The following is a 26,127-nucleotide window of genomic DNA, read 5'->3' as shown; positions in this document are numbered from 1 at the left end:
AACTTGCGATGAACACATAGGCCAAGATAGCAAAAACAGTGAGTCCATCAGAACATTTTCTATAACATCAAATGAGAAACATAGATTGTAACTCATACAAATAAACAACCTGGTAAAGTTTCTGTCGGCTGGTCATCTAGATTTACCTATCAGCATTTTTTCTACAAATTAATCGTGTTCTAGATAATTGTCTTCTTTTCACAGGAAATGCTAGCTTGCGATAATGTTCTGCATAACCTTGAATCCACTGCATATTTTTTACAGCTTGAATCCTTTGTATCCGAATAATGCATAGAAAAGCAAATTATACACTTAACCTGGATCGGTGATGGTAAAGCTACGCAATGGTAGAAAGAAATATCACTTCACTCTTCGGTTTCATTCATACAGTAAGCTTAGTCAGATTATTTCCCTTATCATAGATTCATTTTGGCTTATATACAACAATCTAAGCACAAATCTAAAAGCTGAGAGAGGACTTACCGATAAATCATAACAAGCTCAATCGAAACATGGAAATTGCAAAATATCATAGGAAAATGTTTTTAGCAGAAAAAAATCCATGCCAATTTAGAAGATAACTCAACATTGTTCAGTTATGGTCATATGTCAATATATATAATCAGTAAGTACGGAAACTCTACCTATTATTAAATCTTCCTTCAGTAAGATCCCTCCAGTGTTGTGAACACAACAATATAGAAGCTAGAATAAGAGAAAAGGGTAATTAGGGAAACTGCAAAAAATAATCACACCGCTACATGATCTTGGAGAGAACAAATGTGAACACCACATAGCGAGGAAACTCTCTTGATGAATATAATACTTATTGTTTAATATTAAGATGTCCTCGACAGCGGCGACGGCGGCACCTCCGGCTAGAAGAGGGTGGCACAACTCGGGGTGGGTGAGCTATGGCATCGAGCGAGTACATGACTCTCCCGACTATACTTACATGTTCAGCAGCACTCACTGTCAAACAAATATATATTAAGATTTCAGGTCATCAACGCATACATGAAATTCGAGAAAACAAACTCATGAAATAAACTGATAAAATGATGGATAATATAAAACTTAGACAATTGCAGTTGTGAGGTAATCAGGAAAAGATGCAAGCATGTCACATACCAGGGCAGTGGCTGTAGACAACCTCCTAGGCTTCTTGTCCTATCTTTTTTCCTCACAAGCTCCACATAATCACTTCACTGAACCAAGAAATGAGATCACCTATTGATAGTTAAGCATGATTTTCTGATCATCAACTCACTTGTTAGGTTAAAAATATTTATAAAGATGATTATTAGATCAGCATGCCTTGTTTCTTGCCATATTGGTGGCAGTTGGAGGCTGATACTTGTGATGTGCAGTTAAATGATTTAAGGGGGACTTGATTTGATGCCTATGTCTGACTATATCCGACAATGGATACTGAATAATCGCATCATATTTTGAGATAGCAGTAAGGTGGCATTATCATAATACTTTAGCTTATTTACCAGATTACATTAGTTGCAAAATATTTACCTGTCTACAACAGGAAATCCTATCTGTATCAGTATTGATGGAGCTAACGCTAAACAGTATAATCAACATGCGTAGTTGAGAGCCTTCTTCCTCTCATTCCATGTTATACATGCTTTTATCCTGAAGTTAAGTTCTAATCAACAGTAAAGTTGGTGGTGTAGAAAAAACAGGATCAGGTGTATACGTCCAATTTCAAACCACAACAGGGCCTACAAGGAGGGAATTAGCTAGGAAACGGAAGAAGCCTGAAAGGTAATCTTGATTAATTCTAAAATGGCAGACCATTATGGATGCCGGCGAGCTGCCTGAAAGAACGTGAATATTGTTCATTGCAAAAATTCAGAAATTTGTCATTCAGTAATGGAGCACACATATGCCAGCGATCCAGACAGAGAACACGCACAAGCAGAACACCCACGCAGAGCACGGACGCACATAGTGGTAGACACACACGGAGAGGGGAAGGAATCCATACCAGAAAAAACCAAAGGGAGGCTCGCTCAGCTGGTTGGGGAGGCAGAGGTCCGCCGACACGTCGAGCCAAAGGTCCGTCATTCCGCCGTCACGTCGGGAAACAGGTAGAGGCGGCACAAGTCGAGGCGGGGGTCCGCCGGCGCGTAGAGAAGGCGGTCGCCAGTCAGCCGGCACGTCGGGAAAGAGGTGGTCAGGCGGAGGTCGTCCGGCGCGTGGAGGCGGAGGTCCACCGGTCCGCCGGCCCGCCAAGTCGCCCAGTCAGCATGCGAGGATGGTCGGGGTGGGCAGGGGCCGTGCGGGATTTGCAGACGGCGACGAGGACGAAGGAATGCCAGGGCCCGCTGCTGCTGCGGGCGCCGACGAGGATGGGCTATTCCGGACGGCGGCGACGACAGAGGGGCAGCAAAGGAGCGCTGGCGGCGGCGCGTGGGTGGATGGTGGCCGTGTTCCTTTTTTGGTGAACTGTTCGCTCGAGGTGCGCGTGCGTGGATGGTAGCCGCGTTCCTCTTTTTTTAACTGTTCGCTCGAGGTGGGGAGCATGCGCACGCGATGGGAGAGCGGCGGCGGTAATGGCATGGTGGGTAATTAAAGTGTAAAACGCGTTTAGTATGCTGGAGGGATGTAGACCATCAGATTGTAGGTTTCGATGGATAGGATGATCTGGTTCTCCGTCCTCTTTTTCTTTTATAGTGATAGTAGATAAAGAAATAGTAGTACAAATCTAGCCCACAACTAATCTAGAAAATATAAAAATAAATCTAGCCCACGATTAGCAAAAGGAGCAAGAGTTCCCACGATTCCAAACCGGGCAACTCGCTCGCTCGTCGCCGCCATCATCGATGCCCTGCGACGCGTGCGGCTGCGCTTGCGGCCAGGCGCGTGAGGAATCAGAGTTCGCGGCGTCACTGCTGGACGCGGAAACGGCACCCGACGGAGACAGCGCAGCGGCGCCATCGACGGGCTTCTCCATCCCCTGGGAGACGGTGAGGAGTCCGTTCGTTACCTCGAGCCTCGAGGAGGAGAAGGCCAAACTCACCCGGTGCCTTTTCCGGGTAAGTTCATCCTGAATGTGACCGCTGTATTTGTATTCTTAATACTAGTGTTTGGGGCGCCACCCGGTGGCACCGCCTAAGAGAAAGTTTGTGCGGTGCTAGGTAAGGTGACGCCCTATCCATGGAATTTTAGCTCTGATTGATAACATGCATGCATGCACAACTGATGCATTACATACAATGCTCCTTTTCATCAAAAAGTGAACCAAATTCAGCAAATAAACAAGCAATTCTTCAAACATTCTGTTGGCAACCATTCAACATAATTCCATAAACGACAAATATAATTTTCTACACAGATCTTATGTCAACTGTTTACTAACAATCCTAGGCATGATGGTGCACTGCCTGGCATGTTGCTGCCCATTTAGCTGACTTGTTTGGTCTCTAAGAGGCTTAGTGCACATGTATATGTATTGCAACAGAGAAATTATAAGTTCAGAACAACTTAAACTGGTTGTAGAGATAATGCGGACCACCCATTATAGTTTTTTCTTGCATATGTTTGTATTTATATTATAGCACAAGAAAGAAGACATACAGAGATACAGCCGGATGGCATGGAAAATGCATTACAGATAACTCTTATTACTGTCACCGCGCTACACTGTTCCGATGCTCGCCTTCCTCATCGCCTACTCGAGCAGCTGCTCGTCGGCGCCATCATTGACTCGCTATTGGAGTAGTATTCAATGTAGACCATGTCCCTCTCGTGGGTGTCACAGAAGTAGTGGTCATCCACGTAGACGTGGACCTTGGCAATGACTGACGCTGCACTCCATAGAAAATTTGGCAGGTCTACATACCTCAAACGGGATAAAGAAATCAGCTTCTTCTATCAAAGGTCAGACCATGCGACAAATATGAAATAACAGGGCATGCCATCCATGCTACTCCAGATTATGTATGCTTACAAGCAAGAGGTTCATGTTCTCAGAATCGATCCAATTCAGCTATTTTCATGAGTTAATATATCTCATAGTCATGGATGAAATAATGTTGATAGCAAATTACTCTTATTGACTACTGATGATGTTGTGCTATGGGTATTTAATGATCAGTTACCAATGCAAATTGGCTGTAGCTTCCATGTCTTCTCCAGTCTCCTCTGAAGGTAACTTCTTTAGAAGAGGAGCAAAGCCACCAAAAAGGCTGAAAATTCGCCAGCTTTGGCATCACCTTGCAGTAGCACATAAGCTATTTTTGTACTGAGACCTACCAGTCAAATTCAGCATAGAAAAATTAACAAGGAAATGTTGTTATAAACTGGACCAAATTTCTCAAAGGTCTTTAGCTAGTAATTCATTGGAGTTGATATCTTCAACTGTATATTGTTTGGCATCTTCTTGGCATTATTACAAACTCTGGATGATACTACAAATGGGAGGTATGCTTTAAATTCACTAAGATTAGAACTTTCTCCATCAAGGAGAAGAAAGCAACCCCTAAAAAGTGAAGGAATGTCAGAGCATAACAAAGGTTGTCACTGATTACATCAAATATACCAAAATATTGAAATTTAAATTTTGATGCTAGAAAACGGGCAACATTAGACAACTGAAATCCATATTAATCATAAAAACCAGTAGCATTTATTCTTACATAGTTGGATTATGAAAACCCAACATTACAGAAATGAGATAACACATTAAGATGTACTCTCATTTCAATAATCAACTTAGCACAGTCACATAGTAATATAGTAAGGAGTTCACAGGGACATAGTTCATGCAATCAAGTGATCATGCCTAGATGGATATGCAGGCATAAATTATTGCACTAACAACGGTCCTGGTTTCCCCAGTGCACATGCATCCTGAATCTTAAAAGGGCAATTCCCAAAAAATTGAATCTACATCGTGAAACAGAAATATCTCGTGAAACAATATCTTAATATACTTTGTTTAGATCCAATAGATCAATATCTGATTCTGTCAGATTTCGAATTAATTTCCTCGTGAAACAGAAACATTCTTGTACCTTTTGCCAATCTTACTTTGCTAGGAAAGAATAATCGAATCCGTTTGGGCTATTGCTAGAACAATATATTTGTTTGTTTGCTTAGACTCAGAACATAAAATTAAAATTTGATTTGCATTCTTTTTTTCATAAGGTGAATGTTTATTCACAGAAGGTTCAAGTGGATTTAATTCTGAAATTGATCTAGATTTTTCTCTCTGTTGGAACCAGGGAACTCCTGCTCCATTTTACTAATCAGGACAATAAGAATAAAAGACAGAGCACCATGCGATGATCGATCATTGAGCAACCATCAGTGCAGAGCAGAGTTGGATAAGTATTGAGACCCTTAGATAATCAAAGATTCAGTACATGAATTTAGTCATACAGGAGAAAAATTAATCAACGTGAGGGGCTTGTGAGAGCAAGTGAGCAAGAACATACCACTGTGAGCTCTTCTCCATCACTGCTTTTCTAGCATTTCCGGCTTCCACCGCAATAGAGGAGGTGGACATCGCGGACCATAAGATACGTCAGTTTCATATGGTCCTAAACCATTAATCCTCTGCTGCATAATGTGTTTCTTCTTGTGACCCTTTTGCGACAATAAATAAGTAGAAGCTGCGCCTTCATCCTCCTCATAGCCATTGTCCTGAGCTCTCTTCGAAACAAAATATAGAAGGCTAAAACATTAGTAAGAGCATGAGATACATGCAAATACGATAGGAAGAAATTGAGGTAGTATTGATAAATAATACATACAACAGATATCTCATAATCTTAACTGAGTGCAGTGTTACCAATTTTCTGCAGTTATTAACTCTGTTAAATATATTTCCACAAATAAAGTGTTGAATAAAAAAATTAAACTCTGGCGCTGGGTGATGTCTAAAAAACAAATATGTCTACAAAACTCCTCTTAGCATCCAGGCAGTATAGAACTTCAAAACGTGAACTGAATATAACCAGACAATGAGACAGAAATTCGCAGAGTTTTCTCATATAGTTATGGAAGCTATTGAAGACCTCCACGACCAGTAATTTCGACCATGCAAGCAAAGCCTTAAATGCCTTTTTTTGCTAATTGCTTAATTATATGTGTCTGTCCATTGTGTGGATCAATACAGTACTCCAGTAAAAGGTAAAACAAGACGGAATATACAAATTATGTTCTTTATGTTGCTTACACTAATATTATTTTTAGAGATCAATGCCAACTTCAGTTCCATGGGATGACTCTCAATGCCAAGTTCAGTACTCTCATGGAATTGAAGTCAGAGTATACAATATTGTCCAAGGGATGTCCAAAATGCTAGTTTCAGTTCCATGACATATAACACAAATGATACAAGTCCAACAGGGCTTGAGAGAAAATACAGTAATCAAACACAGAAATGCACAGCCTAGAAATATGTAGAAGCATTCATCAAATAAGTAGTATGAAAGTTTGCACTATATCATGATATCACCGAAATCCTATGAAGCAGTACCAGAGTCAATCCTATGAAGTACCAAAGTTTTTCTTATGGACTTCTAGTGAAGCACTTTATTCTAAAATCCCAATACAACAACTCTTTATAATAAAATTCTTTTGTCAGATAAGCAAGCTCCCCTTTATGCTAACTACAGGGTATCAGTAAATCAGTACAATCACACTGGTGGAAATAAAGAATAGAGGACTTGACTCATATCCAATGCAAAATAAGAATGTTTGGATCACAGCCAGGCCGTATTTGGCCATCCAAATCAGCCCATCCCACATCTGATAGAAGGGAATCAAGCGATAGTGAGCACATGAAAAAAAAGTTATTAAGATCTCGAACATAACCTCCTGTGAGCGCCATGACGGACGAGAAGAGGGTGAGCCGCTGGTCACCGAAATAGCAGCGGCGCAACCACTGCGGGCGGCGGCGATTGGTAATAGACCACGAGGAACGGCGCCGCCGCTCGTGGCGTCTGCAGCTTTCGCCGCATCTAGCTCTGCACATACTGACACAATGCATCAGAAGAGACAAATGAAACCATAAGATCTAAAATACTATCAATAGAGCGCCAATATGCAGAAACATCCAAATCACCTTGTAAACATCCTCTTTACTAAGTATAATATTTGGGTTTTGAATTGCTTCATCGTCGCTGCTGGCATCACTATCATCCTCTTGCTCAACATTTTCATACCCAATGAGCAATGAAATAGCACCTGTCATAAGCCTGCATGTAGAATACACTTGTTTAGATGGGAAGCAACCAACAGTAGACACCTACATTTCCTTACAAAAATCCACCTCGAAGAAGGATGGAAACAAACATCGCATATAGCATTTGATGTGCAGTAATCAAACTAGACCCTTCGACGGTGAAGATCACATAGGATAGTAAAAGCCCTCTTATTTTGCTCTCGACTCTTCCTCGCCCTGAGAAACAGGACATAATCAGATAAGGTGGGAAACGGTCTCAAGTGTGTGCTTACTAGCTACAATGTTAAGCGCAATAATTCTTATCAAACCAAGTGTAAGATGTTGCAAACCTGCACTAATTTAAAAAGGATGCCTTGCAGTTTGCGATTCTTGGCTTCATTCGTGTGCTTCTGAATCATCCTTCTGATGCTGTAGATTGCTAGTCCCCCTTTTGGATATAAAAAAAGACTTGTAATGTGGTAATCATACAGGGATATTAACATGGGGGTGGGGAATCAGAACCATAAAGAAACACTCTAAAATTGTGCTCCTCTTGGATAGACACATTTGATGTACCTAAGGATCCAAATCGAACATAGTCATGATGGTATGACCTGGTCTACAAAAGAATCAAAGACTTGATATTAGTTATCATCAGCAGGCACCATTAATTAGCTTACACAAATAAATGAGCATATGTAAAAATCATTTACTTCATCAATCCTAGATGCAAAATAGATATAAAGATTTGTTTACCTTCTGAATCTATCAGGACCTGACCATCCTATGGACTACAGATCCTGATCCAAACTGTAATTTTCTTCCTGGAGGAGGCTGCCCACCAATTGTTTTGATGTTACTTTGCAGCTAAATTTAGTGCAGCTTCAATCAGCTCCTGAAGTTGGCCTTGTTCCTAGATTGCAGAACTGTTATGATAAAACAAAGTGTCAATCATCTCTTATCAGATGTAGAGAGACGTACAGAAACCAGCGACAAGGGGAAGTAAGAAGTTGCCACAGAAGTAGAGTAAGAAAGTGCTCCTACCGGATTTCACTGATGCCTAAGAGTATGACAAGGCCGCATCGCGCCGCCGCCTCCCGTGCGGCAGATCCAACCACCGACGCCTTCTCCGCCAGCTCTGTGCCACTGCCGGCGCTCGCGTGGCTTGGAGATGGAGACGAGAAAGACCCGCTGCGAGCTGCTCCTGTCGGATGTGATGGTGGCCGCGGCAGCCGCGCCGGCGATGGGTTCCAGATGGAGACGAAGTCGTTGCTGAGCCCGCCAGCGAGGAGGGGGTCATGCTCGTGACGGCGGTACCCGCCTTCTAGCCTGGGGCGGCCGTGGGGATAGGCTGGAGGAGAAGGTATGGTGGAGGTGGGTTTGGCGGCGCCGGCGGAACCCTAGCCGCCGGTCGGGTGGAGATAAGGGCATCTCCAGCCGCGTCCAGGAAGGTCTCCTCAGGCGTTTTTTTTTGCGCCGGCGCCGAAAAATCGGCCCAGTCACGCTCCCAGGAGCCCGATTTTCGCCAGCTTGGGCCGAAAACAGCGTCGACGGACCCAGGCCGAACTCGGCGCGCTGGGAGGCGCGCGCGAAACAGCCGCGGGCCCGCCGCGTCAGCGACTCTACCCTCTTCTCGCCCCTTCGTCGTCCTCATCGCCTCGTTTCCCGCGGCGAATCAATGCCAAAGCTGCCGCACTGCCGTGCCGGTCAGCCTGCGCCATTGATGCCTCACGGGCGGCGCAGTGAAGACCGGATGACGCGCGTCCCTCGCCCTCCCTCGCCCGTCACGCGTACTCACGGCGGCTCGCGCACGGGCGGCGCCTCGGCCTATATAAGACGCGCCCCAGCGCACTCGGCGACTCGTACTCTCTCGCTGTCGTCGTTCCTCCCTCTCCCCTCTCTCGCCGTCGTCGTTCCTCCCTCTCCTCTCTCTCGCCGTCTCCAGCACCCATGGCCGAGCGCTTCCCAGGCGACGGCGCGGCAGCGAACGGCTTCGGCCGCCGCCATCTTCACGAGAGCGAGACTCGCCTCCTTTTCGAGGCCGAGTATCCGGTCCCGCCGGACATGCGGGTACCCGAGGCGTGGAGGATCAGCGCTGGCGGCGTGCCGGTGCCCCCGATACCCACCGGCGCGGCGCGGCGTGCGGAGATCGCACGCATCCGCTCGTCCCTGCCGCGTGCGGCAAGGGAGGGGCCATGGTACGTCCCCGACAGCCCGCTCTGGGAGCCCTACTTCCGCCGCCGTCACGCCGAGCAGCTCGAGGCCACCAACGGCGTCGAGCCCTCCGGCAGGCTCAACGCCGTCGGCCGGCGTCGGTGGTGGGGTATGCCCGGGCACACGTTGGAGGCCGTCCTCGAGTACATCGAGGGCGGCAACATGCCGCGCCTCGAGTACCCCGCTCCCCCATCCTTCACACGCTGCCGGGGAAGCTCCTGGACCCCGAGGCGCATGGAGACCGGGGGGTCCTCCTCCTCGTCCGGCGGCTCCCCCTGCCTCCACCTCCGCCCCATCAAGCCGGAGCCCCAGGGCGCGCCTATCAGCACGCGCACCCGCAGCTCCGGCGTCCGCATTGGCGACAACGCCTCCCCCACCGGCCGTTTCGTCCTCGTCGAGCCCAAGTCGGAGCCCAAGCCGGAGCACGGCCTCCCCGTGGAGTACGAGGAGATAGCCCGGCGTGGCTTCTCCGACGAGGACGCCCTGCGGTGGGCGCGGGACGACTACCTCCGCGACGAGATGGTCCGGCAGCGCCGGGCCCTAGAGGAGATCGCCGCCCGCAAGCGTGGGCGCGAGGACGAGCACGACGTCGTGGTCCTCGACAGGGACGACGACGACGACGCCCCCGGACCGTCCAACCCGCCGCGCCAACCAAGGGAGGGATGTAGCAGGGACGGCGGAGGCGTTGGCGGGGGCGACGACGACGACGACGGCGGTGACTACACGCGGTTCTACCGCCTCCTCGGCATGTTGAACCGCGTGAGCGGGCGGCGAGGCGGGCGGTGAGGGAGACGGCGGGGGTAGCCCGCGGTAGTTTTTCCTTTTTTTGTAAAGTATGTTTAAATTTGAACGAACTCGCCGATGTTTGCGTTAAATTTGAGTCGTGTTTGCGCCGTATTTAACTTTTTTAAAAACCCGTGGGAGGCGCGACTGGGGGGCATCACGCCCCCAGTGCGCGGTTTAGCGCCGGTGCGCCCCCAGGGGGCAATTTTTTGCCCCTCCTGAAGGGCCAATGGCTGGAGATGCCCTAAGGAGATGCGAGAGAGAGGAAGCTGCGTGGGATTGGACTGCTTTTGTCTCTCTTGTCCCCACCCGATGCGTTTTCTCTCCCTCTCTTGCACATCCAATTGGCTAGCACAAAGCTCTCTCGCCATTGGTTGTCATGCACAGTACGGGGGTGATGACGTGGACATGCCGAGGGATCGCTCGATCTCTCTTTGTCTCCTAGCGATCCAACGTGGTATTGTTTTTGATAATCATATGATCTTATTTTTCGGAAAGATTTTCCATTGATTCATCAAACACCATACACGATGGCAATAAAAAGAACGCTAGAACTATAAATCCAATGTTTATAGATCATCTAGCAACGACTATAATCACCATAGCGAGCCAAAGTCATGCCACCGTCGTCATCCCTCTCTTATCGGAACCTAATAGACCTTGTTGTAGCACTCAGTCGAAAAGTCATCATGCTAAGGACCTACACAACTAGTGCACGAAAAAAAAACGCTTCGCCCGACAAGCTCATGCGAAAAGGTGGCGAACCCTGGCACACACGCCCCCTCCAACCTCTTTCTTGCCGCCCCACCACTCTCGCCACCATCGGGCAAAACCCAGTCGGTGTAGGAAGCGTCGGAGCTCTCTTCCTCCTTAGTGGGTCCCCTGCATCATGGGATGCGGCAACCACCTAGAACCGCGGTGCTCGTGCAAGGCGAGGCGGCGATGTCGTGGACGGTTGTGCCAGTGGTGAGGGCGGCCGCTCATGCTGTAGTGGCTGTGTGGGCTCGACTGGTCGCGGGGCGGCGGGGGCTACGAGTGGCTGGTGCGGTGTGATTCCTGGCCGCGGCTATCATGGTGCGGCATGGCGCATGGGGGAGAGGGTGTCGGCGGCGGGGTAGTGCATGTGGTGCACGCCTGGGTTGGCCCGTGGCTCTAGTGTTGGGGGCTGCTCACGGTCATGGCTGCCATGGTGGCCGGTCTGGGTTGGCCAAATCTGGCGGCCTATGCTGCGGGTGCCCCGGGATGCTTGCAGGCGGTGGTTGCTCCCCTTTCCTGGGGGCTTGGCTTTGCTCTGTGTATGACAACGTCATGGTGGGAGCACCATGGTTGCACTTGTAGAACATGCCACTACAGTGGCTCGGGAGGCTGCGGGGTGCGGGTGGTGGTGATTCCTCCCTTCGCCTAGGTTCGGGCCGGTGGCATGGGATGGTCGCGCGGCGGAGATGGTCAGGACTTGGGAATCATTCTCAGGTCGATCAGATTGGTGCACGAGGCGGGTCGGAGCTCCTATTCCGCAGTAGGCGATAGGGGGCTCGGTCCCAGTGGTGCCCGCGGGCGGTGAGGTCTCTCTCCCTGTGGGTGCTGTGGTCGATGGTGGTGGTCAGGACATGGCTACTCCGTCAGGCTAATTGGCGTCGAAGGCCACGGGCTTCATCATGCGATCTTGCTCAGCGACGACCGTCGGTAGTCATGGGGTTGTGTCTTTCGTGGTCCCCCGGGAATGGCTAGAGACGCAGGCATGGGCGGCACCGTGGAGGCGTTGACCCATATTTTGTACGTAATGCCAGTCTATGTGTGAAAAAAGGCGCCTTCTACTCTTCCTACTGTAGTTGGTGCATCATGATGTGGGCGGTTGGTGATGTCTCGGACAAGAATGTCGGGGCGGCGGCCCGGGATGGTAGTCTACATGGTTGGCTCTCTGGCGAGTGCCATGCTTGTAGTGGTGGCTTTCCCTCTTGGTCGTGTGAGCGGCAAAGAGGTGTAGCGGCAGATAGCTTGGGCACACTCTCTATCATTGGTAGTGGCGTCACCCCGATACAGATTTGGGGCGATATGTTTTCGTCGCACTTGTCCTGGAGACTTTGTGGTGGCACCAGGGAGCTGTTGAGTGAAAGCTCTGTGCTTTGTCCCCGATGACGGCGACGCTTGCGGACACCACTCTCTTCTTGAAGACTTATTCGTGGTGTTCCTATCTGTGGCACGGTTTCGGGTGAAGACCCTTGTCCGGTGTGGACTCGGCAGCGGTGACACTTAGCATTGTATTCTCTCCTGAGGGGGTTGCCGTCAAGCTTAGGTGTTACTGGGCATGGCATGACGTTGCACTCAGATTTTCCTATGTCCCTTTAGGTAGTGTAGTCGTTTGCTTCCTGTGTAATCCAATTATTTTGGGATCAGCATTGTATGAGGATGACCTCACGACCTTATATTGTTTGGACATATTCTTTGTTCGGTTTTTGCTTTATCTATAATAAAGCGGGGCAGAAGTCTGTTTCGAGAGAAGGACCGGTGCACTAGAGCAGCAATTGTAGATAATGAAGAGAAGCGTATATCAAAGGATCCATCCTATAGACACATGAACGAAGACCGAATCCGCGCAGATCCACCGAAAACAAACACTGACGGAATCCCACAAGATTCACCGAAGACACACCTTCACACGCTCTTCGATGACGGAAGACGCACTGTTGGGACAAGGGCTAGGTGGGGAGAAGTTTATTCCATCTTCAGGGAGCCACCGCCACATTGCCTTTCTCAGCAAGACACAAACCCTAAACAGACTAAAAAACACCTAAAATCGAAGTAGAAGCCCTCCCACCAATAAGGGCCGGAATCTATCGTGCCTCCATAACCCTAAAACTACAGAAGTCGAGGCAGACGATGCAGGATACAAATCAGGAAAATCATCTCGGTTTTATTTTAAACAATTCCCACCCCTTTCTATTCGAAAAAAAACTACCCCCTTCAATTCCATTGTAATAGTAGTGCATGTCTACCGTTGTTTACCTGACAACAGAATCCACTCTAAAATCAACAAGCTCTTTGATCTAATATTGGTTTCTACTATATCAAAATCAAACTACACATAGTCAATTACCTCCTATTATAATCCGCGAATTCTAAGTTCTTTTCTTGCAAAAAGTTCTAGACTATTATTGTGTTGTACTCTAATCCTCCTCGATCATTAACTGGAGTGTGACATCTAATTACTGCGTGCATATATGCATTCTTGCAATGTGCTGTACTGACACTTTCCCCGGCTTTGCAGGCACTGTCGGTCCTACTGTGGTTGCTTGTTGTCGATTTATTTAAAGGACATGGTCGTTTGATATATTCTGTGGCCATATTGATGGCCTTTTTCATTGGCGCGATGTGGAGCACATTGGCGTGATGTGTCAAAGCCTTCCAAAACCACCAACATTGGGCCAATTGAATACATGGTCTATACTTTGGCTTAACTTGCTTTATTTTCTGCTCATTATTGGACATCCGATATGTCCCGCCTCCGTCAGACAAATCAATTTTCAGTCTTTTGTTTCTTCATCGATCTTGTGTCTGAACATATGTCGTGTTAATAATATATGTAAGACATTAAGCGCATGTCAGTGCGTTTATCGAAAGATTTATTCTGTTTAACCTAGGGGCTTATGTTGATGTATTCCAAAAATGCTGAGTAAAGCAATTGGATATGATTTGGTCAGGGGGTTGCTCTGCTCCAAGGAGTGTCAACAGCATGCCGTGTGCTGATCACACCATTTTTGTTGTTAGAATTATACTGTAGAATACAGTGTCCTTTGTCAAGTAATGCCCAGCCACCGGACACTGCAGGTCTGCAGCAGCGTAGCCACACGCACGAAGCAATGTCGCAGACCCCATCCACGCCGACACGTGACAAATTGTGCCAAACTCAATCTGATAACGCAACGCCGCCACCACGGCCTCGCCGCCTCACCGTTTCACTGCGCAGCCACACCACAATCGTGCAATCGACTTTGGCATACAGTACATTAGACCAACTCCACCGCGTGATCTTAAACGGACGCCCAATTTGACCGGATTTTGTCCCTTTGGATAGGGCGATAGAGAAGTGTTCAAGCCTGTCCTCGGATGCGGTAGTCATGCGCCCAGCACGCGACCACATCCGTTTGCCCCATTCTATCCGCCAGGCTAAAAGTGCCCATGTTTTCATATCAAAACTAGTTTTCACGTCCGAATATTAATTGTCTGAAAATAAAAATAGTTTTACAACACAATCGAAATTGTCTCTAATAAAATAATTTTACAACCAAATCGAAATTGTCTTGAATGAACATAAAATGAACCAATACATCTATTGGTTGCCAATATGATCCCACACGTGCTCAACCAAGTCATTTTAAAGATCCAAATGAGTGTGTCAATCACGCAGCTCACAATGGAATTGAACAAATTGTTCAAATGTGGCCGGTTCTTGGTGCAGGAGCTCAACATTTTCACATTGATGATCAAATCCTTGGTCGAAGATACTCTCATCACGCTTGTCCTCGACGATCATGTTGTGCATGATCACACAAGCACTTATCACCTTCCAAAGCTTCGTTTCATCCCATGACAGTGCAGGGTTCCGAATGATACCCCACCGAGATTGAAGCACACCAAAAGCACGTTCCACATCCTTTCTAGCACTCTCTTGCATTTGGGCAAATCTCTTTCTCTTCTCACCTTGGGGTTTCGAGATTGTCTTCACAAAAGTTGACCACTGAGGATATATACCATCAGCTAGATAGTATCCCTTGTTGTACTGGTGGCCGTTGATCTCAAAGTTGACAAGTGGGGAGTGGCCTTCTGCAAGCCTTGCGAAGACTGGAGAACGCTGCAGCATGTTGATATCATTGTGAGAACCTGCCATGCCGAAGAAAGAATGCCATATCCAAAGATCCTGCGAAGCCACCGCTTCTAATATGATAGTGCACGCTTTGACATGCCCCTTGTACTGGCCCTGCCAAGCAAATGGACAGTTCTTTCACTCCTGGTGCATACAATCTATGCTGCCAAGCATGCCTGTAAAGCCTCTAGCTGCGTTGGTCGCCAACAATCTCTCTATATCAGCGGCAGTTGGCTGCCTCAAGTACTCCGGGCCAAACACCTCGATCACAGCCTAGCAGAACTTGTACATTGACATCAGACATGTTGTCTCACTCATACGCACATATTCATCCACCAGATCGCCTGGAATTCCATATGTAAGCATGCGGATGGCTGCGGTGCATTTCTGGTAAGAGGAGAATCCAAGCTTGCCAAGGGCATCCGTCTTGCACTCGAAGTATGGGGCATGAGCAACCGCTCCCTCTCGGATACGATTGAACACATGCCTTGCCATTCGAAAACGGCGACGGAATTTATCCGGCTTGAAGAGCAGGGTGTTCGCAAAGTAATCGGCATAGAGCAGGGTGTGGCCTCTCTTCCTGTTGCGGTTCAGGTTGGGAGCATGGCCAGGGAGTGACCCCCTGTACCAAGAAAGCTGTCGTTGAATGTGGTCGTGAACGACCAGTGCAACCACCACAAGATCTTCATAATCCGACGACGAATCGTCCGATGAACAAATAAAGTGGTGGAAGAAAAACTCATCTTCACTGTCCATACCTTTGTGAGCAAAGTATCGAATACCTTGCGGTCGTGGTGGCAACGAGGTCGCGATGATCACCTTGATGCAGCAGGGGTGGTTGGCGGCCGGGTACTAGCCGCTCTGGAGCACTCGTCGAAAGCTGCCGCGGCCGCCGTGGTACGTCGCCAATGGTCGTATCCCCTCTGCCGCCGGCTGCCACGACGACAGCCAAACCTCATCCGATCGACGTCCAAAACCACGATGAAAGCGCGGGCGTGGTGGCAGTCATGTCGAGACGTCGTTTGGTATGGACGGTCAGGGGCTGCACGGTGAGGAGGCGACCAGAGAATAGCGGCGGGTCGGGGCGGGGAGAGGGGTGAAAGGGTTGGAAGCGAAGGGACTACTAGTGTCCCCGACAGGCGGGCCATGGGGGGGGGGGGGGGGGGGGGGGGGGGGGACAAGGGCGTGCGGCGAGCCCGTCCGCGCGATGTCCGTTTTATCCCAAATTCGATGCAAGTTTGGGCTGAGATGAGTCGAAAACGGATGGAATCCGAACATTTGTCCGTTTGAGGCCATGTGTTGGGCCGCGCTATTCGTCCGTTCTATCTCAAACGGATGCATCCGGATAAGATGGGGTCGATGGAGTTGGCCTTATTCCTGAGATTGAATGATCAGCTCGTGGAAGACTTGCATGGGCGTGTTCACTCTACAAAATTTTGCAATTTAGAATTTATGCTACCTCTTGTTGACGCACAAAATCTATCCCTAATAATAATAATAAAGTACGGATTAACTCCGTGGGTTCATCGTCATAATACGCTTTTTTTTATGAATTTACGCTTTCAGTTTTTTTCATCTATATTATTTTCTACATCTGAAATGGTACTATTCATGTATTCATATGATCATATGACCCGCCACGCACGACTGTTCCATTGTTCCATTATTCCACGCATGACTTTTCCGTTGTTCCTGTTATTAATCAGGAAGAAGCGTTTTGGTACGTAAAAGAATCTCCACGAACAGGAAAAAGGCGTTGATCAAGGACACGAGACGGAACCGAGTCGACGTCCATCGAGATCAATCTACCACGCCTACATATAAAAACAGGAGGGGAGGCGGCGGCCAGAGGTAAGGGACGAGGAAGTGCCCAGGGCGGCGGCGGCTGGAGCTTGGAGGGGCCGGATCCGTGCGCGTCAGGGGCTGGGGAGGCGGATTCGAAGGTGGGCGGCGCGGGGGTGTCGCCGGTGACGGCGAGGAAGGCCGGAGCGCGGCTTCTCGGGCAGAAACGAGACAAGGAGGTGAGGAGAGAAGAAGCGACAAGCGACAAAGGAAGGAAGGTGCGACGACCTAGGCAGGAGCTCGCCGGAGCAGGGCGACGACCGACGGGCGCGGCTGACGAAGGGATACGACACGGCGTTGCGAAATCCTTTGCAGGTGCGAGCGGACGACAGCGCCATGAACGGCTGGGTGCGCGACGACGCGGAGCCCTCCTGTCGCTATGGCGCCCCAGTGGAGTGCCCTGAGGCCGCGGATGCTGCTCCTACACAAGGTCAGTCTCCTCTACGTGGTTCTATAGCGCAGCTCCTGTCTCGCACCATGCTGCTGAACTTCTGCCCCTCAACCCCACTGCTCCTCCTAAATTAGCTCAATGGCGTTGACTCTTCGATAGAGGATGGTGTGGTGTCAGGCCAGGCAGCATAACACTCTACGAGTACACGTTCTGCAGGTGGATTCGTACTCTTCCACTCTAATTTCTTGGTTAGAGTCAATGCCCTCATGGTGTTTGACAAATTGCTATTTCTCCACCGCCCCTGCATCAAGCTGCACACCAGGAAGATGGTTGATATTGGGTACAACATATCGCCAAAGTATATGGTTCTCTTTCTCGTTCCTTATTTCTTGTACAAGTTCATTACTTATTTGTTTACTAATTTTATGTTTCACGATAGACTGATTGTGTTTTGGAATTTCACAATCCCTTCTATCTCTCTGTTATGATTTTGGTTTCTTGCCCTATTGTGCTGATATAGCGGGCTGACCTTAGGTAGTAAAATAAATCATGTCCCTTCCACAAAATAAGAATTTTTTACTGTTACATACTCATCAATGTTACATGATGTGCAGTTTAGAAATTTGATTTCTAGGGGACTTTTACTACATGTCCAGTTATGGTTTCATGATAAAAGGAGCGCACACAAAACATTTGTTGAATCAATACTTGAACAAAATGTATGGAGTTCTTGTTGCGTGCTCGAAGTCATCAACCATGTAAAATAAATCCTATAAGCTGTTCTCACCATACAATCTTTTGAACCAATTTTGTGAAGTTAGTATGATATGATTATTGTTTTTGTAAGCTTCCCTATAGATATATTGGAGCTATGAACTCTGCAAAAGCCACTAAAATATATATGTAGACTTGCATAGAAATAATTAATTTTTAATTGTTATTTGGTGATTATGACTCGCAGCCCTTGAGGCTGAGCAGCCGCCATTGGCTCATGGGTATGGAAGCAGAGTCCGGGATGGCGATGGTGTCAAGGAGGACTCTTGGACGTCCACCGATTGCATCGCTGCTGCCGTACCCATGGAGTGGCGCGGCTCTAACTACTCTGAGATGGTATTCCTCCCTCTTTCTTTCCTAACAGAACTATTCTTGTGTCACCCCCTTCTCTAAATAAAGTACAACCTGCTAGCTACCTGATGGGCACTGCCACTAAACTTGTCAACCGATGCATTGTAGACTCCAACAGTGGTGGGAAGGAATCAGATTCCAATGAAACTAGCACTAATGTGTTTTTACACAGTTGCCTTTTTTGCTAAATTACCTAGCTTCTTCGTGGTAGAGTAGGTACAAAGATACTCTCTGATGAATTCGATTGGTATTGTGTAAAGTAGAAAGCCTGAAATTACTTCGCTGGTAACTGAGTTAACTAATCCCAGAACTAGAAACAAGCAGGTGATCGAAAGATTTGTGGATTGTGAACCTTTTACGCAGTCTTATCCCTAGGGTGCACAACATTTGCTTTTAGCAAAGGGCATCTATTGCTGAGATTCTTACAAATTGCTGGGAGTCAGCGCAAAGTACATGGACGGTGTGATATTTTAAAATTGTGAAACAGCCTCCAAGCTACTTGTGAAGGTGTCAATTTCTGCATTGATAAAGATTTAATTATACTTCTGGTGGGATTTTTTCTGTTAGCTATCTGTACAAGAGAATGAACTTGAGAAATATTAATTTCTAGATAAATTTCTTTGGAAAGTGAAGCTTCCCCTGAAAATTAAAGTTTTTCATGTCTGGTTTTGAAAAAATCAACATACTAACTAAAGTCAATTTATTCAAACGATGTTTTCAGGGAGATAAAACATGTCAATTGTGTGGTAGAGATGAGATTATTGGTGCAGAGGAATCAGTATTACAACAGAACTTGAAGCTGCCGAAGATGGATGATGTTTGGTTTTGGTGGAAAGATCAAGTGCATATGAACAACCTATCATCTTCCATTTTTGCTTTTCATTATTCAACGGGACAATTTCCTAATTCTTTGTTAGTACTCGCTGGAAAGATTATTAGTATGGATATAGGTTTGTCAAAATTTATTAGCACATGAGATTCTTTGTTCGGACCCCCTTTGGCTCTACATAATTCTTCGGAGTGGGATTCTAGATAGATGCTTATGAACCTCATAAAAAAGTAGTACGCCTTTGATCCTAACTGACTGTTTGTATGTCGGATGATTTCAACTTGCTATGTCCCAACATACTTTTTTTATAACAAAAACTGTAGGAGAAGTCCTAACATTCTACACTTCTGCATTGTATCTTGAAATGTAGCATTTCTCTAGCATTCTGACAAATGGTAGTTTGCAGATTGATTAGTTGGTTCCAGTTCCTTTAGAAGGTACATCACATCTCAGTGATAATTCTATCCCACTACCGAAGAAAAATAATAATAATGGTGATGTTCATTGGTGCTAGGCCTCCAGAAGTGGGTTTGTCGGATTTTCATTTTCTTTGTATATTAAATGTAATGCATATACACTGATATAAAAGCATCATGACACCATACCAAGATTTAAATTTTTGTGGCAGCATGGCTGTGCTTAGTTCAGTTTTTCTTGGTCTACTTCCAGTTAATTCCTTCTTGTGTTGTGGTGTTGGGAAACATACTAATCAGTGACTCCTGGAGCCTGTGGATTTTGGGGAGATGGAGTATGTACTGTGGGTTCATTTTGTTTTCTCCTAATCAAACTCAGGGTGTGTGCACAACTGCAGAATTAAAGAGACTTAGACCGAAAGACAATCTAATACTCCCTGTGTTCAATTTTGTAAGACGTTTTAGACATGAGGGAGTATTAGGTCTTAGTATGAACAAATGCTCAATATCAAACATCGTGAGATAGTTTTTTCTCCCGTTGCAACGCACGGGCCCTTTTTGCTAGTTTTGCTAAAAGTAAACTCAATGTTGGCTAACATTGTCCACATACGGAGGATCTACTTTGACCTTATTGGCAAACCGAAACTTACAAGTAGAGCTTTCACACTATAGTTTCCACGAAATTATTTGATACTAGAACATGAAAGCGTGCTATGCCGCGCCCGCCCATATTGACAACAAATAATATAACTACATGGAAATAAACCCAGTGGGGTACAATCATATGAGAAAAATTGGACAACTTGGACTTGTCAAAATATATGGAGACATGTTTCTGAGATAACAAACGGCTTCGACTTCACCAGTGTCCTACACTACTTGTTGAAAACGAGTTACCTTCAAAAGCTTAAAAACGATAGATCAAGCAATCTCCACTTTAGTCAAGCTATCTTAGCAAAATTATATCCCAAAAGGAGAATATTGGTAAGACATGGGAACTCAACATGTACTCCACGTAATATAATAGTTTCAAGAATACATGGCTCGGTAACATGAACACCTACTTTCAGGAATTAATTGTGCACTTATATACTCTCAAGAAAGGGACACAGCACTTGCAAGAATAAATTGTGTGTATAAAAAATACATAGAAACTTTGGAAAAAATTGTGAAGGAAACAAACATTGGTTCACATCTATGAGATTCCAATAATAAAGGATATAAAACATCAGCAACACTTGATCAGCGCAAAATTCAAATCCAAGCTGGTCCAAATTAGGCCTGACCGAATCCATGGTCACTTGGAGAATTTCATGCAAACAGGAGATAGAAAATATCAAAAATCACATACTATTTCTATGAATTCAGCATGAATTCCAATATCACATAACTATGCATATTCATAATTTAAGTACATGTTCTTGTTCCCGTAAAAAAAGTACATGTTCTTGGCCTTCTCTCACACAAGATTTAAAAATGAACTCACTTTTTCATCACTAAAAACGGAGCAAAAACCTATCAACATGTAGAGCAAGAAAGAACACCCCCGCCATCACCACCCGGAGCCCGCTGAGCCAGTTTTGCCTGAAGCAATTTACAAACAGTGTATATCAATAGCCGAATTACAACTACAGCAGGGATGAAGCTCCCTATCCAGGCTGAGGAAACAAAGAAAAAAGAACAGGATATCTGCAACAAAGGACAACCAACCTAAGGAACAAGGAAACAGAACCCTAGGACATATATCACGCATCTCCACTCAAAGGGCGTACGAGCTGCCTCCACCGCCGCCGTCGTCGCCCCCGCCGCCGTAAGGATGAACGCATCCAGCAACATCTCGTGAGGAAGACGGAAAACATGGGCGACCTCGTTTATCCACTTTTCTGGGCCTATTTACGTTTTCCCCAGTTGGCCCGATTAAGGAGCAATCGCCCCAGTTGGTCTGCGGAGCAGCAGCCCAGTTACAGTGGGCCACGCTGGTTGCACGGTGACTGGTGAAAAAATACGTTGCACGCGAGTGGTTAAACGATCAAGAGATCTGGAGCGCTCAGTAGAAGGATCTGATGGTGGACAGGCTCAAATCGCTGAGAGAGGCCGTAGGTGGCTCCGTTTTACTGTTTCTCAATTTGGCGTTGTCCGTGTGCCCAAGGGTAAGGGACAACTACGGTCCATAATTTGTGCAAGTGAGCCCCGCATGTTGGTAGAAACAAGATATGACGTTTCATGCTATAAAATTTCCGAAAATTATTTAAAACTAGATACCCTTTACATTGTTGCGGAAATATTTTGCAATATATTTGATTGTATGGAACATGAATATTTGGAGTATATGATAACTAAACTCCCTCCGTATCAAAATACAAGACGTTTTTTGACACTATGTATCAAAATATATGTTTTTTGACACTAGAGTGAGTATATGTTTGATTGTCTTTGATTATTATATAGTTGTAAAATATTTATTAAATGTAAATAGCATAATATAATGAAAATTATTATGCGTGTTTGCATGTTGAGATGTGCCTTTTCATATGCGTGATGGAAAATTGTTTAAAACTAAACGATACCTTGCACGTTGTTGTGGAAATATTTTGTAATATATTTGATTGTATGGAACATGATTGATACCCCACGTTGTTGCGAAAATATTTTGTAGTATATTTAATTCTATGGAACATGATTATTTGGATTAATAATATAAATAACTAAAACTAAAAAATGCATATGTTTAATTGTGTTTGATTATCGTATTGCAAAGTAATTACTAAATGTAAATAGCATAGTAGAATGAAAATTCGTGTGCAGGTTTGCATGTTGAGGTGTGCCTTTTCTTATGCTTGATTGCATATTGAGGCGAGCCATTTTCCATACATGTTACTTGATGAGGTGGCATGCTTGCATGTTGAAATAAATAGGTTAGCGGAGGCTAGCTATTTAGATATGGAATAGTAATAATATGATATCCAAAACTAAAAATACATATGCTTGATTGTGTTTGATTATTGTATAATTGTAAATATTTAGTTAAATTAAATAGCATAATAGAATGAAAATTCTTATGCATGTTTGCATATTGAGGTGTGCCTTGTCTTATGCATGATTGGAAAATATTTAGAACTAAATAATACCATACAAGTTGTTCCAAATATATTTTACGATATATTTGATTGAATGATACATGGATATTTGAAGTAATAATGTGATAACTAAAATTGAAAATACCTATGTTTGATTGTGTTATACTATTGTATAATTATAATATAGTTACAAAATGTAAACAACATAATAGAATGAATATTCTTATGCATGTTTGCATCTTGAGGGCTACCTTTTCTTATGCATGATTTCATATTGGGTGAGCCTTTTTTCCATGCATATTGCTAGGTGAGGTGGCATGTTTGCATGTTGTGACAAATAAGTTAGCGGGGACTGGTTATTTGGATATAGAAGATAGAAAATATAGGCACCATCCACATGTCAATGAGCAACTTTGAACTTATTCAAAAATCAGTTCGTGCAAGTGGTCTGATATACTTGTAAAAATGTCTTTCATAAAACGTCTATATTCAAATTATGAACTGCATGTTCACACTACAAAAATTTGTCGAAATTGTTGCAAATTCTACATTGTGGGCTTATTAGCGAATTAATTCATGCAAATGGTCCCATGTGCTTTTGCAAGTGTATTTTGTAAAGCTTTGCTATTCAAAATTTCAACCTCCCTTTCATGCCATAACAGTTTCACTAAACTATTTGGAACTTTTGGAGATGATTTGGTGCATTGAGGAGAAACTTTGCACATTTTAGCTTGTCCATGTGTGCATGTAGGTCTCATGAGTGTGTTGTTCCCACGAATTTCATTTGGTTCATTGTTGTTAGAAAAAAATTGGCTTCGTCTAGTCTAATTCGATGGAATTGGGTTTGGAAATTATAACTGCAATTCTTGTGCCAGCAAACCACCCCTGTTTTTATGTTTTAGTTTCAATTCTTAAATTATAGTTCTAACTTACTAGTTTTTGGATGGAAGCTCGTCAAGAGGGCAAGATCGTCCTGCAATTTCGTAAAGAAGAGTAGAGTTTTGCCATGTTTATAAGGGAAATTAGGCCGAAAAGCACACAAATGCTTGATTGATTGAAGGACAATCATGCGAAAACCCTTACAATGGGCACACCAAAAGAAAAGGAAAGCCACAACTGCCTAACTCAAGCTCCATCGCCTACTCGACCACTATCCGGAGAGAAGTTAGCGAGCTCTTTGGAGATGCCTTCCAGAAGGAAACACGTCGCCGGCAGGCGTTGTCTTCATCGACATCGACCCCTGTCAATCAATAAATCTTTCGCCTATAAAACACCCAAGACTCCCTTCCAAACCTATACAAGGGTTCGACCACACTAACAACCACCACGGCAACCTAAGGAACGACCAAATACAACCTACTAGAGAGGAGGAACACTTCGGCGATGACTCCAAAGGAAAAGGTGCCACCATTTCATCATCGTTGGTTACTGATCCCCATCGGAAGCAAGGCTTTCACCCAGAGCCCTTCGTCCCCGACCTCACCGAGCCTCGGGGAAGGAGCCCAACCATTGCCATTGAAGACCACCGACAACGACATACCATGGTTGTAATAGCCCTAGAGTAATCCCCTAAACCTTTGCATGTTATTATATTGTATGAATCATCATGACATCATGCCACCATTGCATTGCATTAACTTAACTTTAACATGTTAATCACTACACAAGTTTTGATAATTCAAACCCTAATTAATATTATTATTATTATTATTTATATTATGGATTTCGTACCACCTTGTTCCTTTTAGCCCCTCTAGTTCAAGATTGTCGATGAGTGATAGTCGATATCTGAACTAGGAAGAGTTCCTAGATTGTTCGGCCAGGTCTGAGTCTGGATGAGAAGTTGTGGATGTGACCGGGTCTGAGTCCAACCACCAGACCCATGCTGGGTAAGGTAGTTAAATGGGTTCTTCTAGAGGTTGGATCTCCAATTCCGGAGTAGGTGGCATGCTGGTCCCTGTTCTATCGGTCCTGACACTCGTCCTTAATGTAATGTGATTAATGTAATGCAATTTTGAAATATGGATGCATGTTTGAATGTTGATACATCAATTTATATATGTGATACAATATGATGATCAACTGCAAAATGCTGCCATGATAGCAAAACCATTGTCGTGGCAGTGTTTTTTCTCAAAGCTGGAATGTTACGAGTGACAAACTTTAAAAAGGCCACGCCACCAGTAAGCCAGTAAACTATGGTGGGTGCTTGAGGTCAGGGGCGGTACCCAGGGGGAGACAAGCGTAGCCATCACCCCCCTCTGAAACGTTTACATCAAATTACTTGCAATTAAGAACAATTGGCCCATGCCATTGTCATACAGGCTTGAAGCCCAATAACTCTACTAGAAAGCATTAACGAAAAAAGAAGAAACTTACTAGAAAGGAGCTGAGGTACTAGTAGATCCTCTCGGCGCCGCCAGCGGTTCGAGAAGGGAAAAAATTCATTCACCGACAAGGATGCAACTTATCTATGCTGGCGCTACCACGCCTCACTTTGCAACCGTGCGTGCAACGTCGAATGGAGATTGTGTGGTTATTGGCTAGTTTCTCCTTTCACTAATGTGTACAGTACAATGTTGGTATGCACATTATAATATTTTTCTTAACTTGGATGGAACTAGTTCATATGAGTGATATTTTCTTTATCCTCACCAATAAGTATCAGGCATCACACACTAATACTATAATTCCACTATCCGATCTTGGTGGTATGGCTAAGTTTCTAAAGCAATCAACGAGGAGCTAGTGGAAAGAATAACACTCATTCTAATCAAACAAATGAGCACCCTGGAACTAGATGATTGTGCGCGTTACATTATTTTTTTGTCTCTTCGTGCCCCCTTCCTACTCATATCTAAATCTCGGCCCTCCTGTGCTTGAAGTAGCGCGTCATTGCTAAGAGACTACCAATGATGAACATACTTGCCGTCGCTAGTGCCGAAAGATCAGTGAATGATGCACTCCATTTCCTCGCCTGTCATTGAAGGACCTTTTGTCTGCTAGCCTATTTTGTAGTACTAGGGTGCATTTGGTTACCTGCATAACCCCAAACAGGGCCGCTGGGTGCAAAAAATCACATTTGGTACCATACTAGGGGCCCTGACTGGCACACGCACTGACCAAGCAGCCCACAGCCTGGCTCGCAGGAACAATCGAATCAACCGTTGAATTGTGCGCAAAAAGGTGAATGACGTGCACGGTGATGTAGGGGGGACCAGACACGGAGATGGCGGGAGGCCGAAATGTGATGGGTAATGTAGCATGAAATTTCAAAAAAATTCCTACCCTCACGCAAGATCTCTCTAGGAGATGCATAGCAACGCGAAGGGGAGAGTGTGTCCACATACCCTTGTAGACCGAAAGCGGAAGCATTTGACAATGCGGTTGATGTAGTCAAACT

At 45.4% G+C, this 26,127-nt stretch overlaps 1 protein-coding gene and 1 long non-coding RNA gene across 12 annotated transcripts; one reads left to right on the top strand and one right to left on the bottom strand.

The window, feature by feature from the left end:
- Nucleotides 1-3,507: 3,507 nt before the first annotated feature.
- On the bottom strand, nt 3,508-8,646 carry LOC125550844. Of its 5 annotated transcripts, XR_007301942.1 has the most exons (10): nt 8,234-8,645; nt 7,946-8,115; nt 7,766-7,808; nt 7,540-7,637; nt 7,298-7,426; nt 7,091-7,223; nt 6,841-6,992; nt 5,457-5,664; nt 4,119-4,268; nt 3,508-3,851 (listed from the first exon to the last, which is right to left on the bottom strand). It is a non-coding gene; the product is annotated as an uncharacterized LOC125550844 (long non-coding RNA). The 5 variants fall into 5 exon arrangements; XR_007301940.1 differs by having other exon boundaries at nt 5,457-7,001; nt 8,234-8,646; XR_007301943.1 differs by having other exon boundaries at nt 3,508-3,859; nt 5,457-6,992; nt 8,234-8,646.
- An 8,077-nt stretch (nt 8,647-16,723) lies between these two features.
- LOC125550843 lies at nt 16,724-19,850 on the top strand. 7 transcript variants are annotated; one of them, XM_048713953.1, is made up of 4 exons: nt 16,724-17,319; nt 17,440-17,638; nt 18,242-18,390; nt 19,641-19,850. In XM_048713953.1, the coding sequence occupies exons 1-4, from the start codon at nt 17,269-17,271 to the stop codon at nt 19,647-19,649; spliced, it is 408 nt and encodes a 135-aa protein (XP_048569910.1). In that variant the 5' UTR covers nt 16,724-17,268; the 3' UTR covers nt 19,650-19,850. The 7 variants fall into 7 exon arrangements, with proteins under 7 accessions (XP_048569910.1, XP_048569911.1, XP_048569909.1 ...); XM_048713954.1 differs by having other exon boundaries at nt 16,726-17,319; nt 17,497-17,645; XM_048713952.1 differs by lacking the exon at nt 19,641-19,850 and adding an exon at nt 19,127-19,485 and having other exon boundaries at nt 16,735-17,319; nt 17,497-17,645.
- Nucleotides 19,851-26,127: the final 6,277 nt, after the last annotated feature.

This window comes from Triticum urartu, chromosome 4 (genome assembly GCF_003073215.2).
Source record: "Triticum urartu cultivar G1812 chromosome 4, Tu2.1, whole genome shotgun sequence".
In the NCBI taxonomy this organism is placed as follows: Eukaryota; Viridiplantae; Streptophyta; class Magnoliopsida; order Poales; family Poaceae; genus Triticum; species Triticum urartu.
This window is presented reverse-complemented; position numbering and strand designations above follow the sequence as displayed.

Excerpts from the sequence above, each read along its gene's own strand:
- LOC125550843 (XM_048713947.1), top strand. The coding sequence starts at position 17,269 with ATGGCGCCCCAGTGGAGTGCCCTGAGGCCGCGGATGCTGCTCCTACAC. Across the intron at positions 17,639-18,241 it reads GGGTACAACATATCGCCAAA|CCCTTGAGGCTGAGCAGCCG; the intron begins GTATATGGTTCT and ends TATGACTCGCAG. Across the intron at positions 18,391-19,126 it reads GCTCTAACTACTCTGAGATG|GGAGATAAAACATGTCAATT; the intron begins GTATTCCTCCCT and ends CGATGTTTTCAG.